At 40.0% G+C, this 16,577-nt stretch overlaps 1 protein-coding gene across 2 annotated transcripts in view; it reads right to left on the bottom strand.

The window, feature by feature from the left end:
* The window catches only part of tgfbr3 (transforming growth factor, beta receptor III), a 68,703-nt gene that overhangs the window by 21,723 nt on the left and 30,403 nt on the right, over positions 1-16,577 (bottom strand). For both annotated transcript variants that reach the window (XM_005919799.3, XM_005919800.3), the window contains exons 4-5: positions 8,438-8,575; positions 704-887 (exon numbers count right to left, since the gene is read on the bottom strand). In XM_005919799.3, coding sequence (XP_005919861.1) covers positions 704-887; positions 8,438-8,575 — 322 coding nt within the window. The remainder of the gene's footprint in view (positions 1-703; positions 888-8,437; positions 8,576-16,577) is intronic.

Here is a 16,577-nt window from a genome sequence, read left to right as displayed (position 1 = left end):
GTTTGTTTGGCTTCACTATAAAGTCTTCTGGTGTATTAACAGCAAAGTAGCAACTACTTTAGTGTCTGTAAGCCCCAAAATTCAGTAAGTCAAAGTACTAAACTCATCATTTTGGCTTCGTAGTTCAGCTGCCATAACTTTTGTTTTACAGCTACATTTTTCATTTCTTGTCAAACACAAAAACCCTTGCACTGACGATAACTGCAGAGTTGTTGCTGACAAACGTCTATGTGTGTTTTTTTCTTTGTTTGCTTGCTCTGATACAAGGATTTTAAGTTTGAAATAAGGATGATAAAAGCGCGACATTTCCAATTTAAATGGGATCATTTTTTTGTCTTGTAGAGAAAGTACTTGCCTATATATGTTTGTTTTTTTAATGTATTGGCTTTATTCTGAACCCAGTCATTTTTAAAGATGTTACAATGTTACAGAAATACAACCATTTTTGTTCTGGGTTCCAAGAACTCTTGAGGCTGTAAGCAAGCAAAACTTAGGAATACCACAGGCGGCCTGTTAAAAAGTGTGAAAGGGTGACTGTCTTTTGAGGGAAGGAAAATCTTTTTCTAGCGTAGTGCATGTAAACCTCTAGCCTGGGCTAAAACACAAAAGCTAAGTAAAGTTATGAAAGCTAAAGGGGAATGGGGTGGAGGAGTGCCTTGGGGCCCAGAGCTATGTTTGGGAATTTTGGGAATCTGGTGCACACCTTCTCCGACTTTGATGTAGATGTCTTGAGTCATCTTGAGCTCAGAGAAAGAGGTGACTGCCCTGTACTTCTTCTGGGCCCAGTTGAGGAGTTGCTCATTGCCGTGGGGAAAGGTCTCTTGCTGTATGCGGGTGAAGAGGGAGAAGTTTTCCGGCTTAAACCTGACCTGTGAGCCCAAAGATACCTGAAGGAGAAGAAAAAAAGCAGGAGTGTAAGGAACAAAGGAACTGTTGGGATAAAACGTTACCTGCTCTATATAACGTGTTTTCTTCAGTTTTTTCAGCTTTCCTCACGTCCAACTCAATTTCAGAGAAAATGTTTTCTGTTAAAAGTGTTTCACTTGTTGAGAATTACATGCACTTCAATGTTGCTCATTCTTATTGCGTCACAAAAATATAAACTGTAAAACACAGCAAAGCACTAACTCTTTAAATACGACTGAACTTCTCACTTTTTTGCAAAGCTTGTACAAGTATGCTCAGGTTCCTCTACACAACCAGGTATCTGGTTTCCAGTGTAGTGCGTCATCACAAATGTATAGTTGTGTTTTAAAGTGGCCACAAGGGGCTACAGATATCCCACAAGGGACAACGCATATCTTTGACACACACAAACCCAAGAAGGCAAGCACATTTACATATTAAAAACAGAAAATACAAACTTTTTCAGGAAAAGACCACCTTTGCAACTTACTGGAATTCAGAGCTTCATTTCAAAGACATAAACATTCACATACATATTTACTGAAAGCCTACCAAACATCCAAATGAATCCTAGCGCACGGTCTAGACAGCCCACCTCCTTGTTTTTCTTTCCTCCAAGGTATATTATCTGTATGCATGAGCTGAGACAGTGCTGGCAGGTGCAATTGAAACAATAAATCCATTTGAATCTGAGAAATAATACGTCAGACCACTTCTCTGTGATGAGTTTATGAAGTTGTCCCTAAATTGCAATCATGCTTCAATGATAACAGAGTAATATCCCTTCTGACTGTTTAGGCTTTTCAGACATAACTTTTCAAATCTCCACATGCACAACATCTGTCTGACCTCTGGACGCTCCTCTCAGTGTTCCTGGCATTGTCACCAGAGGCTGTAAATACTGCTGCCTAGGAGACAGACATTGTCGAAGAATTCAGGTTGACTTTATTTTTAGTGTGTTTACTACAGTAAGAAGCAACAGAAAGAAAGATAGCGAAGAGGAGAGGGGTGGTGCGCTAAGCTGCCGGGGAGGGGCCGGGGTATCCTTGCCAAGCTCAGCAGAGTTTATCAGTTTAATTGCGGGAATACGACCATAATTAGTCGCAAAGAATTAGAGGGGAAAGCCTGAAAGCCAAATTAGCTCCAGGCCTTCCAGAGTGCTGGAAACCTCAGGAATTTGAAACGGGGAAGTGAGACACCCACTCTGGGCTTTAACAAACTCTCTCTCTCTGCTCGGCCTCTCTCTGCGCGCCTGGCAGACCAAAAAGTGCTGGAAACCAAAGTGTAGTTTCTTACATGGCATTTATAAATATAAATATACTGTACTGCGTACTGTTTACATAAGCTGTCATTCAGTTCTCTGGTGCTAGTTTCGCTGCTGGTGTACTTAAACAGGGTGCTTTAGTTAATCCATTTTGCTTATTCTCATGTCAGGAAACTCTGGAAAAAGATCTTAAAGATGATTGCATTGTATCCATGTCCTTATAGGGCTGTAGCATGGACTGTATATATTTTGAAACCCAACATCAACAATTTGGCTGCAACCATGTTTGTCTTTTGGAGCCAGAAGTGACCGTATTTGGTCGAGTTGTTGAACTGCTAAGTTATCGGTTAATCCTACCATGCCTAGTTAGCAAGCTGCTTCTAAAAAGTGTGTAGGTGCAACACAGTGATACATAGGGTTAAATAACCCAAGGCACTAGAATTTCACTCAACAAAACCAAAGCATAAATGTTCTGTGCCACACAGTCTGCCATATTATTTGTTAGATATTTCCATTGAAAATATCCCAAAAGACACAAAAATTGCACAAACTGGTAGGGAGGGCCCCGTTCAGTGACGTAAATTAGTGTAAAGTGGACACTGTAGGAAGTGAGCTTGTGAGGCTTTCTATGTTGGCTTCGTTTTTGGGCTCCAGCGGTTCCCGACTGAGCTGTAGAAAAGAAATACTTGTGAAGTAAAATTGTCTCTACTCTCGGGTGGAGATCTGTTTTAACAAAGTGCTGCCATACTGAGTTCTCTGTAATGGTGTCAGTTATTTTGAAGCTGAGTCACAGTAAATATATTAGACTACCAAGCTGGGGAAGTCAAAATTTGCATGTTTCAACAGGAAGTCTGATGTTTCAGCTTCCAAAATTATTGGATTAGTATTAGTTCTGGAGGCTACTAATGTACCACTCTTTTTCTGATTAAAGTAACATGAGCAAGAAAATCGAAGTTTAAAGACATGACTGCCCTGAATAGAGAGACATTTCTCAAATTTTGCAGTTGTTAGAAATTAACTTTAGACCTCTGGCACTGACATACATGCTTTCATGTTCATAATGGTACTTTTAGTCAACCATGTTACTGAAAGTGGTTACAGTTGGAGAGATTAAATCGTTTTTTTTCTTGTCATTTCTGCTGCCCTCTTAAAAAAGAAACAATCTTATTCTCTATTAGATTTTTACCTGGATAAATAAAGGATTCCAGAAAGCTGATTCTGGTCATCTGGTCATTGCATTTTCAGTGTTTTCAATGAAGGATATATTAAAAATCATGTAAGATAAAAGCACATCTGCCAGTCCTGAAGATCCCAAACATTTAACAGTATATTTCCGGCTCTTTCTGCCTGTATGGATCAACATGTTATGGCCATATGTGGAGCAAAAGGGAGACAGCATGCCAAATGTTTGAGATCAATTATCACGAGCTGCGTTCTCACTGAGCAACACCCTTAGTCTGGGAAATTGCAAAAAGCTGTTTGGAAAATAAGAGGTGTTGCAAACACAGGAGGGTGATGGAAAGTGCAGAATGAGTTGATGGATATTATGAGCATGCAATAACTCTCTGATATTAATGTGATAAATGCTTTGGTGGCTGATTTGATCTTCTCTTACTCAATGAGATACTGGGACCTAATCATGCTGCTCTCTGCAGATGTGTTCCTGTGAACTGGCAGGCTCTGTTGTGGAGAAAACAATACCATATGTCTCAGCGCCACTCTGGAGCGTTCCTCTGCCATTACTGTCTCCAAATAAAAACACTAGTGGCTACCCATGGTTTCCATTGGTGATTACAGTGAGGAGGGAGCTCAAACTATGAGCCTACAAATAATGAAAGAAATACTAGAGTGAAAAGGCAAAGTTTGGCAACCAGGCAGTGGACAACATACATGCCAACAGCTTAAACAGTGTTGTTCCATGAAAAGTCATAACACATTTGCTCCAGATCAAGCCTTTCAAGTGAAGATGCAACACAGCTCAACCTCAAACCCACAAGAAGAAATATATGCATTTGGCCACAAAGTCAGCAAAGCACACTTTGCAGATGTCTCACTTCCAATCATGGTGTCCCTTGGTAAAATAAAATTTGGCCTTTATTCAGTGTTCATATTTCATGTCAGTTTAGAAACGCAATGATTCCCACCTGCAGCTGATTGACAAAAAGCACTGTGGAAGGCATGTTTTACAACAAAAGTCTGGCATTTTAAAAGCCATCGGAGTCCAGTGGCCAACAGTAACAGTGTGCTCAACATCTCTGAAGCTTTTCCAGGCAGCCCATCTGTGTCCATGGAGCCCTGAGCACAGGGACCAGGAAACAAGGACTGGCAGGTCTGATTCAGAGTCCTGTTAGTCGCAGGAAACAGCCTCTCCAGTGGAAAGGCAAGTGAGGGAGGTCTGGCATAGGGTTTCTGTTCTGAAGTGTTAAGTCCAAAACCGACTTAACTTGACTCTTTGCTCTCACTAAAGCAACATCTCAACTCCTTTCTAAAGCAGAAAGAGTGGAAAGTTCCTTAATGTGCTGACCTTTTTTTGCATCAGTGGTCATGGTCAGTTGTCGTTTCATGTGCAGTACCAGAAACGAACCTTTTCTACCTCATTAAAGGCGTGGATGTCAAAGAGCCCTGTGATGAACCTTTCCAGGGTTTACTCCACCTTTTGACAAGTGGTTAGGGAAAAAAAATGGATGAAGGTAAAAGCATAAAGCAGGTCTGACCAAACATCGATTAGAATTAGTTATGACAGTTATTGGAGATGACGAAGATGAATACCAATTAACAGTTAGGAGATGACTCAAGCAAGATGTTGAGTTGTATTTCAGTTTTGTGGCATGTTAAGGAGGTGTCACTGTGGAGAGAACCTGAGAAGATCCGGGACTTCTTTGGGCAATGTGCAGCAGTCAGGCTGGTGGATAAGATACCAACACTGCCAGAGGGCTCAGTGCTGCCACTCAAACAGAAATACTTAACACCTAATTCAGCAGGAGCCCCTGTAGTCAGTCAAAGCCATTAGTTCGGCCTACAGTGTTTAAATTCCCTTTATCTCTTTTCAGCTCGCACAAAAGCTGCTATTATGTGTCGGACAAATATAGTACTAAAGTGCAAACAAGGGAAAGCTGACGCCTCAGTTTGGTTGGGTCTAAAATGCTTCAATTTAATGAATACTGTGAATTAAGTCAAAGATGTAAGAATACATTTTATCATTTAAAAAGAAAATTCAATAAAAGATATTGTTAATTGGAGATTAAGCTGAAGTTATTAAAACCTTGCCAACATGGTTACACTCACAGCATTAGCTCTGCCTCGAAGTTTTCTTTAAAATGATGGTTTTCAGCTGCTGTCTGTTCGCCACCACTGACAAGGGAAGATATTTAGTGTGATGCTGACCTGCTGGTCTTTGCAGAAACACTCATCTCACTGGCCACACATTATCAGAGCTTAAGAAAACACAAGCTGGCCAGATGCTCATCCATCTTTATGAAATGCATCCGTTTCTTTCTGACATGAGAACATTTCCATTTGTACAGGAAATGATAATTAAAAGGGCTGTTTAGCACTCAGGCCTAATATCCTAATGTAGTAAATTTCTCTGAAAACTATGATCCCACTCAAGGACAAACAGATCCCATATTGGTTAGTGAATTTTAGGAACTTCAAACATGTCTGTTAATGCTTTATTTAAAAAAAATAACAGATTTTCTAAATTTCTCTAAGAATAGAAGAAACCTTTCTAGGATACATGATGAGTAAAAACAAAACCTTGTCAGCTAACTATGTAAACACTTTATTGTACAGGAATCACTCTTGATGCAGAGGTGATGAGACCTAATATGACTCTGTGATGAAAGTCCCTGTCACACAAGCCTATAAGGTTTCATAAGATCTAGCAGAGGCCTATTAATACTCAGTGTATTACTGTTCTAAATGTCAACCAGGCTGGGACACACAGAACATTTTATTGGAGTACGTAGTTCTTAAAATTAGATATGGAGAGGTGACAAATTAAAGGAAAAGAAGTTTGTTTCAAGACATGACTGAGCCTTTACGGGAGAACCTCTCTGTTGAAAGTTGTAACATAATACACAAGTGGCATTGTCTCTAAACCAGTTTTCAGTAGTAAGAACACATATGAAGCAGACTATGCTCTGCTGTGTCCTACATGTGAGACAGGGTACTTGAGGACAAGCTAATTCTCCAGATACTGCCCACTGTTCATGAGTGAAGACAGCTTTAGCGAGGTGTTTGGTGTTATGTGCCCTTGGCCCTCTGGTTATCTGTAAATCAGACTCTATAATCCATCCCTCATAATTTGTTCACTCTTTATTTAGATGTCTCTGGTCTGGTCTAATGAGCTGGAAGCCAATAAAAGAGAACAGGAAGCTTGTTCCTCCTCTTTCTTCTTCGTCCGTTTAATTCTGATGTTAGGTTAGATTTTGCGACCATTCCAAAGCTGGTCTCAGTGAATTTGATGCTTTCTGTTGATTTTGGCTGGCCAATCACTTTTTTGTTTGGGAGTAATATTTGATTACGGTTAATATTTTGGGTTTTTTGCTTTTGTTGTTGTTGCTGGATATGTTAAGCATCGTGCATTTGCTTGTGTGTTTTACAGTGGGTTATGTTGGACAACTTTTGTATACACCAAGTGGAGTCAATAAAAGCTGAAATGCATTTAGCATTTAGCAACTGGTTCCTAAGGTTATTACCAGTGTTTTTATGATAGCAGTGGAGAGTGTTTAACATGTCAGACTCAAACATTTCACATAGGTTTTCCACCAGTTTGAGAAATGATAAAAGCAAGATTAACATCATTCTCAAACTTTTGGCAAACTATTCATTGACTGGGGGATTATGATTCTGGAAGATACAACATCTATCAGGATACAAGTCTGCACTGGATAAAAGTGATGGCCCACTTTATTGACTTGTAGTGACCCTTTCCTGTAACAGGGCCAGTAGACTGAAGCGCTGCCAGCAAAAAGCTCCCAAAGTCACTGGATCCTCTTGCTGTCCTTGTGTTATGCGCCTGTGCGTAACACAAGGCTTTTGCCATTTGTCCATATTCTCCTCCATATCACATTGGCTTTATGGGAAGATGTTTTGAGCTTAAGAAGTAAGCTTGAAAACTCTCAACCACATATGGAAATAATTTGCGTACCTGATGCTGCATTCTTGCACAATGCTTTGGTGTTAACAAAGAAATTGAAAAATGAATACTTCTGGGAAGCCAGCAATACAGAAAAGCCTTCAGCTCACATGAATGCAAAGCGAAGTTTTCATAGTTATATAGCACAGTGAAGCCACAGCTACAACAGAGACCACAGCTACAGCGGAGGCTTCTGGGTTTCATTTCGCACTGATTTTCTCATGTGATACACGGGCTTTGAACAAGAGCACTGAAGCAGTGCATTTTTACATTTTTTATTAAGTTTCCCAGAGAGGCCCCCTGGTACCTTCACTAAATATGGCTGACTCCCCAGGGGACCTGGCTCCAACTTCACTAAGATACCCTTCACTAAATCTTTGCCTCTTCCACCCGAGTCCTAAGAAAAACTTCAGTCTGCAAAGCAAGAGGAAGAGATCTTGTAACAAATAAAAGTTACATTTGTAGAAAGAAAAACACAGGATTTATCAATATTATATACTTGCTTGCGAACCAACTTGTACGACAATTTCAACAAAAATCAGTAGACGAAAGGATAAAGTTGGTGAAGCTTTAGTGCTACAGTTTTTGGTACCACACCTTCACCGCTGAGGGGTTTTTTGTGATACATGGATACACCCAGTGTCATATGAACAGCAGCCAAGCTATCAACAGGACTGTGTAAAGAAGGGTGGGGGACACAACTCTGTGGATGTCGAGCATGAATAAAGCTGACGAAGCAGATTGTGTTAGATAAATACATTTTGGCCCATTTATGAGCGTAAAAACAACCTCTTACAGCTGCATCCTGTATAAGATAATGTGAGTCAAACTTCCGCTAAATACTTCCAAAATTATATTACGACTAAAGAATCCACTGCACCAGATGAAACATTATGCACGGCTCTACACAAGCTATGACTGCACATGCGCGTTGACCAGATGTGCCCCCAAAACATTGGAAACCTCCCTTTGAAGTGCAGAACGGCCTCCTCAGCAAATTTACATCGCTTCAAATATGTTACTCATAGAAAAGGCTACTGAAACGGTAATGCGGTTTAGCCTGTGAGGAAATGAATACACAGTTTTAGGAAGCAGGACTTAAAGGATTTTTTGTGTTCTGGACTCACATAAAAGGTATGTTGGATGCGCAGAGCCAGGTTCTCTGTTTTGACATTCCAGATCAATGGTTGGGGGGAGCTGAGCACGAAGACCAGGGGCTTCTGGTGGTGCAGCATCGACTGGATGGGCTTCAGATGTAAGTCAACCTGGCAAGAGCAAAAAAAAGGGAGGGGAAAAGGGGAAAAAGAAAGAGAGAAATTAGCGCCCTGTTACCACAAGTATATTGAGGAAGTGAGAAGAGTAAAAAACACAAATCCTACGAGATCAGTCAGAGTACATAACATGATCTGATTTCACACAGCTGAACTGGGCAAATGTCAAAGCTTTGATATTCTCATGTTCCGTTTTGTATAAGCATTAATATCAGGCAACTGCTACTAGTCTGGTGAAAATCCAGCTCTGTTATGATGTAAATTGTTCTACGTTATCTAGCTTTGTGGTTGTTTATGTACTCACTTTGCTGATAAACTTACAAAGACGGCGTGCTGTGTTCTCCCTAAAAGGCACTTGCTTAGCTCTGATATGTATCCTCAGAGGGCTCTTAACTTTCACACAGTGGAGTCTTTGTTCACGGGGAAAAAAATAGTAAGTGGCGGGTCCCTGTAACCATCCCTACAGCTTGCAACTATGCCTTTTTTTCAGACTCCCATTAAAATAGATTTTCACAGTCTGTTAGTGAGATGGCGAAAACAAACGTGTGTGTTTTGGGACCTTAACTGATGTTTCTCGTTTCTAGTGTTAGCCTTCACTTACGCCAAAGTGAGTCAGGTGGTTCAAAGTGCGAGACTTAACCCAAAATCATCTCAGGCAAGGGTCTGGCTTTCCATCATTTTCTTTAAATTGTACTCAAATTGAAAAACGCCAGCTTACTAACAAACTGTTAAAATTCTCTATTGTTGTCACTGATGAGAACTGACACTCTCGGGGGGTTCAAAGGTCTGTCTGACACTCATCTTTAAACTTCCTCCTCTCTGTATTCACAGACTAATCAAATCAGCTCCATTCTGTGTGTCAGCAGTAAAAAGCTGTAAATCACTAACTGAACCCACAAGGACTCATATTTTAGGATCTAAACAACACCACAGTAAGTTAATTATTCACAGCTCAGCAAAAGATCAGCTTTTGCTTTCGAACTCAAAATATAGCTTTTGTACTTCAATAACAGAACAAATGAGCTGAAAACAGAGTGATGGTGATTAAAAAGCAAGTTGACAGGTTATTATTAGCAGTGCTTGAATTAGTGGAAAACAGGCTGAGCATTAAGTTGCTCAGATGTGGTTATGGAGTGCGTATTATCGAGACAGAGATCTACACGCTATAATTGAAACCGTTAACATTTTCTGCTACACTCATATGTTTTCAGTCACTACAAAACGTATTTGCAAACACTGCAGTACTCATTTAGATGGATTTATTAATGGAAAAAGTAAACAGTTTGTTATAGGTTCTGAACCAGACTAAATACTGAACAGAGTACAATATCCTTTATCCCTTTAATATTGTTTTACATTTGCTCTTGCCAAGTTGATATTTTACGGTCCATGCTTATTCCCGGGGTGTCAAACACTGGAGTTTTGTCAAAACTGCTGGCCTTTATGGCACATCTGCGACACATCTTCCCTTCCAGCTTGTCGTTTCAAAGCTCAGTACTGGTAAAAGCGCCTCCGTGCCACATTTAAGCCTAATTTTTCAACATGCAGCCTCAACCAAGCTGGTTTTAGCACGGTTTTAGCGACCAAGTAGCATTGTGTGCCTTCACCTAACCAGCAAGAAGAAGCAAAGTAAAAAAAACAAAAACAAATAAATTTCTGCTATCACATTTTCAGACCTGCTCTATCATAAATAGAGCAGAACATCAATGGTAGGTAAAGTAATTTATCAGCAGTAACTGTTGACTATGCTGTATGCTGTCATAAATTTGGGGTGGTCGAGTGGGTTGTGATATGAAGCATTGAGCAGGTTGTTTTCTTGGCCCACCCCTACAGCATTATCCTCCTCTCTGACTCCCTAAGTGGCCACTGATTCACAAAAAGAACATCACGTTGTATTCAATAATATTCAGACTAAGCTTACAGATTTCAAGCACTAAAGGGACGGTTTCCAAGGAACTTACATACAACTACATTTAAATACAGTCATTGGAGCTTGAAAAACAAGCTACAGCAACTGTGCAATATATGAAAACACTTTTCACTTTTGAATGTCTTAATATATGCAAAACTTCTGTATTATTAAATTAAAAGCTTGATTTGGTAATTTTTTTACAGTGAAACTGGAAGTGTTTGCCGAGGAAACATTACAGGAATCTTGGGAAAGCATAAACAAGAAGCAACCGCACCATTTTATCGGAATACTTTCACACACAAACAAGATAAGACTGTGATCGCACTCGAAGCACATCCTCAAAGCCAACTTCGAGGAAGAGTCCCCCAAGGTGCCAAAAACATACAAAGATTTACAATTTATTTCAACGAGTAAAGATTTGTTTTTCAATGTGCTTCCTCATGTTGGACAAAGCTGCCACTTATACCAAAGGTTAACTTTTGTTTCATTATCATGTAGACTATAATAACTGTGCCAAATGATATCTTCTTTATCGAGAAGTATGCAGTTAATGAACAGGCTTTTTTTTTTTTTTTTGGCATTTCTCTTTTTTCTGTTTCCATTTGATCCATTTGTCACTAAAACAAGAATTCATTGTAATCTGATGTATTTTTGAAGCCATGCAGCATTCTAGACTAACATATACCTCAGCACAGAAGGAAAGTCTGACTGTCATTTTCTGAAGTACAACGATGTGTCACTGTGATGATTCATGAAGTCATTTAACAAGAGATACTAGCAGAACAAACAGAGTCAGCATCAAAGTCCAATTATCATTCCTCAACAGATGTAAGCCCTCAAGGAGAGTAATGCAAACCAGAATGTTCAGTTATGTGGTCCATGAAAGTGTTGCAAAAATCGTTAAAACTATGAGACAAGGAAATGGAAGAAATTACTAAACACTTATCTATGAGGCAATCTGGATGGTGATCCAAACAAACAGATCAGAGATTCATCGCTCTCTCTGTCTCACTATTTTTCCCCTTTTTTTCATATTTGCTCCCCCCAACACTTAATCCAGACACTGGAAAAAGCGACTGTATTGCTCCTTTGAGGATAACAACAACCAAGATATAATCATACCTGGCTTGGCTCTAAGAGCCTGGCTTCAATAGATGGAAGAAGGAGGTAGAAAGAAAACGAGAGTCGGGGAGAGTTGTAAAAGATGAGGAATTTTAAACCCAGACAGAAACTTTTCCAGAAGACGTGAGTCACCTGCAAACGCAGGCATAAACAGAGCTCCAAGAAGAGGAAGTGCCAAGAGGCGCTAAGGGGTCGGAAAGGGTGAAAACTGTGGTGATTATTATCTTTTTTTCCCCAAGTTTAATGAGAAAACAGCATTAATAAAAATCTAAACCCTTTCTGGGTTGCACAATGTAAGCAATGATGAGGACTCAGCAGCAGCTGGTGTGCATCTCTGCCCACAGAGTTGTGTTCGTGAGGTCTGGTGAGGCTAGTGGGCATAGCAACAGACCTTGTCAAGCAGCCAGGGTGTGGAAAGAAGAGTTGCAAAAGCACCAGGCATCAAAGTACCTCTTGTGGTGTTTGTAAGGATCAGGTGGCGCTGAGTTGTCCTTGATGGAGGCAGCTACCTTCGGAGAACCCTGCAGGGTGTGCTCGGGACAGGAGGCCACGGCACGGCTGATTGATTATCAGGAGCCTGGCACAAGGATTTAGGGGTGCAGGGTCCATTACAGTTAAGGGGGGCATTTGCCAGCAGCCACGGATGGAGGCTTGTCTCGGACTATCGCGTTACTGAAATTAAACTCCACACAAGGGACGACAGCTGTAGCAGGATAAGCCGTCACGCAGCATACCATTAGTGGTGGTAGCATGTGTAAACAATGGAAATGTGAGGAAAAAAACAACACAGCATCAACTTTAAGCTCTAAATCAGCTCCAACAACAAACACAGCGCCAACTACAACAAAACCGAAAAAAAACAAAACACAAATCACAGACAAGCTTTTGTTGTATAGCAAAGCCACATGGTTAGATTTAGATCCTACCGATGCCTGTGACACTGAAACTGTAAAGAGTGATTTGTTTGTCCTGCTTTGAGCATGCATTTGCAATTCCAGGACCTTTCAAGCCAACTTAATTACACAATGTTTCAAGAGTGCTTTATAAAGGCTGTGCATCAACATTGTAATGAAATACTTTCACCATCAAATACTTTGCATAGCCGTGTAAACCTGCACCCTGCAGTTAGAGCACACTATCACTGCGGCTCAGTGTCCTTGCAGGAAAAGGGAGTTTCCTTTATTGACAGAGCTAATTAAATGCCTGATGAACCCTAGTGATTCTGAAAAAAACCCAAAACATCCTTTAATTATCTGAAAAGTAAGACTAATCTGGGAACACACTCTCCCACCCAGGAAATAATAATCAGCTTCAGAAAAACAGAAAGAAAGCACAGCATGTATCACATGACATGAACCATCATCACTAAAATCCAAGAGTATATACAAAAAAAACAACAACAATGACATACACAAACTGTGGCTAAACCCCGTACCACAACATTTTTATAGTTGAAAACTATGACAACAAACTCCGAGAACTGCCTGGAACCAATCATACTGTGTTATCTGATGTGTGCGTATGTGCGTGTGTCTTGTCAGTCTGGATCTTGGTTCTTTCCGGATCACTGAGGGTGTACAGAGAGAAGGGAAGCTCAGGCAAAGAAGCTCAGAGATAAAGGAGAAGCGGACCAAAACCTGTTGACCGCTCTTATCAGCGCCACCCACATATTTGAGAGAGATGGTGATGCTACCTGGAGCCTTCCTCCTAAATGTGATGATAATCAGTCTGTACTCAGCTAAATGCAAAGCTCCAAAGAGGGAAAAAAAAAACCTGAAAAGACGCTGAAGTGAGACAGGACGTCTGGATAGCAATCTTTTAGTGATATGACACAAAAGCAGGACATGTTGAAGTAAATAACACAGCACTGAAGGTGGGGAGAGGGGAGCACAGGGTCAGGAAGAAAAAAACACTAGATTAGAGATGCAGTGAAATCAAAAGCATATTTAGCTGTATATCGCGTCCTGTGTTTTGTTTGGACTATGTTCCTTTTTGGGCAATTTCCATTTACCAAAAACAAGAAATGTTAATTGCTTTTGTTAACAGGATCCTCCCAACTGCTAAAAAGCAAAAGCACTTGTAAGGGAATCTGCAACTGATTCCAGTTGAGACTGGTCAATGAATTTTATCATTACTGGCCTACTTTTCTGAGAGTTAAAAATAGTAACGTATGACTCGTGCAATGGAGCATTTGTACACCTGAGTCCCGTGTTTTTTCTACTCTGTTTCTACACTTCATTCAGACATAAAAGTTACTATGTACAGTAGCGTTAAACTACAAATCTGTGTACAATCAGTAATAAATAATGGGATCAACAAAGAATGGCATTAACATGCATAGTCTATATAGGCCAACACCACAGTTACCAGTGTGTCTTCTAGAAAAGCGAGCTCGAGCCCTATTATTTGTCAGAGAATGCCAATAAAAATGGTATAAAAGGCACCAACCCCACAAACATGGTTCAGTGACTCGAATTAGCTGAGGTGAAGCCTAGCAGACAGATCCTGGCCACAGGTACCTATAAGGTCATGTATCTGTAAACCCCGCCCCCAAATTTCAAAATTGCTGTTTGTGGACCCAGCCTTAAGTAGCCATTAGAGAAAATACAGTTTTTGTTGAATGAGGCATCCTGTTTAAAGCACTTTAAATGCTCAAGTGGAGTAGAAAAGCGCTATAGAAGAACCAGTCCATTTCCAAAAATGTTGTTGTACTTTAACGTGATGTATAAGTGCCACTACTTTTTTAAAAATAAAGGTTATTACTAAGTTCCAAAGTAAGCTTCAATTAAAAAAAAAGAAAGACCTAAACAGGTTTACTGTATGTGTTCGGTTTGTCTTGTGTGCTAGCTAAAGTCATATCTGACACTGTTACGTTTCTGCCTGGTAAGTTCTTCCAGCTAGTCACTCACAGTCTAAGATATCAGCAAATTCCAGCTGATAAAGCAATCATCTGCTCTACCTCTCCCTGATTCAGAGCCAGTGGCTGTGTTTGATGTTTGCCTAGGGTAAACTGATTAGAAAAAGATGGGTGATTTGAGATATCACTGACCCCTTTTATTTATTTTCTACCCTATCACCCAACCTTATGCCCTGACAAGACTCCTTTTTTTGGAATTGCTTATTTTGGCTCCACTTGGGAACAAAGTGTTTACAGTAATGTTGGGCTCATGTGCATTCATGCGCATGCAGCAGTGGCTTGTTAGGCAGAGTACAAAAGGGTACCTCTACACGTGACAGAAAAAACATGTGGAAGATTGTTTAAACTTGATACCTACATCTTAAAACCAGAGCAAATAGAGAAGAAAAGAACACTTTGAGATGAGGTCACTCTTTTTTTTTTTAGAGCTTAGGTGGCAAAACACCAACACCTCCAGGTCAATAGTCAAGCCACGAAAAGCTATTTTGCCTCAAAAACCCAAAGGGCTTTCAAGCTCGGAGGAAATATGAGCAGCAGTCCACAGGTCGCTCTCACTAACTCTTGTCTTACTCTGCAAGATTGGGCTGTTTTTATAAAATGTAATTCAATTTTGTGAAAATGTGAAAATCACTCTGACATTATTTGAGGAAATCATTTCCTTCTGAAACACACAAGCTCAACCTGGCATTGCAGCTTTACTAGCAATTGAAGCCCAGCCAAAAGTCACTTTTGACCTATCCAAGAATACTGACTTTCCAATTTGGCCTGTCTCTCTGTCCTCGGAGGCCCACATGGGTAAAAGAGAGGAAAGGGTTTTCTGTTACTTTGAGCAGGGCCACTGAAGCTGAAGAAATCATCTATCTCTATTTCAGACAAATGTGAATAACACGTTACAAGTAAAAAAAAAAAAAAAAAGAATTCCAGTCAAGCCAGTATCATAAGTGGTCATATTTTGAAAGAGGAGAGTTAAGAGTCTATGAAACAAAGCCTACTGTTAAAGACAAACACTGAATTTAAAAAAAACAGAGTTAGGGGGGGTGGCTTAGATTTCAAATCCAGATCAAAAATGTTACTTTGAAATTGCAGAGTAGCTCAGTTAAACCATCGCACATATTTTACCCAATGTGGCCTGGCACTGCTCAGCACCCATTGTGTGGGGTAACATTTAAAAAGAAATTATTGGCAAATGGTTCAAGTTGCTGAAATATAAATAAATGACTCTTTACCAAACTGGAGCGATGAACCACTGATTACTCTGTAATTTTAAATTGTTTAAATAATAATGAACAAAAAACTAAATCTCCTGGAAGCAAATTTCTACCCAGCTGCAAACATGATCACAGTAACCATGCTAACATGGTTACTGCTAATCTGCAAACGTAAGCAGAAACACACTTATGAGTCGATAGCATAATGGGTAGAGTGTTTCCTAGATGAAAATAATAGGTTCGTAAATTAGTAATAGTGTATCCTGATATGACCAAGAATGTGCAGAGAAAATCTCTTGGCCACTCAAAGCACAAAAGTTCTGACATTTTATCAAAACCTACAAATTTCTACATCATGGTGGCAGGGCGCTGAGAGATACGAAAGCCGTCACAAACGTGAACTTTTAATCTGTACCAAAGTTACAGACTGACCAGACGACAGGCTCACTAATTTACCAACTCTTCTTGGATGTCTTCCAGTCAACAACAGAGTTGCACATTCTTGGCATGTTTGTGCAAGATTTGTCATTTTTGGCTGGTACAAAAAACTGCCTTGACTTGGTTGTATATGCTATGGCAGTCTAATGATTGAAGAGTCTCCTTCAAACCAGAGGATTTTATGTTGATATAAAAACAGCTTTTGTCACTTGTAATATAAATCAAGAGTGCTTTTAATAAATGCCAGTGAGAGTCTGTTCTTCTTTTGGATGTGTCAGTAATCAAAAATGATAATTCAAACTGAAACTTGGAGCACAGATAGGTATACTTTTATCACTTTGAATGCAAAGTTCGCAGATCATTCAAAATCATTTCATTGTATGCATTTCTAGCTTCAGT

The sequence above is a fragment of the Haplochromis burtoni genome, unplaced genomic scaffold, assembly GCF_018398535.1.
Source record: "Haplochromis burtoni strain Fernald_Lab_line unplaced genomic scaffold, NCSU_Asbu1 Contig_13, whole genome shotgun sequence".
NCBI lineage: Eukaryota > Metazoa > Chordata > Actinopteri > Cichliformes > Cichlidae > Haplochromis > Haplochromis burtoni.
Note: the sequence above shows the minus strand (reverse complement) of the source record. Positions and strands in the feature narration are given on the sequence as shown.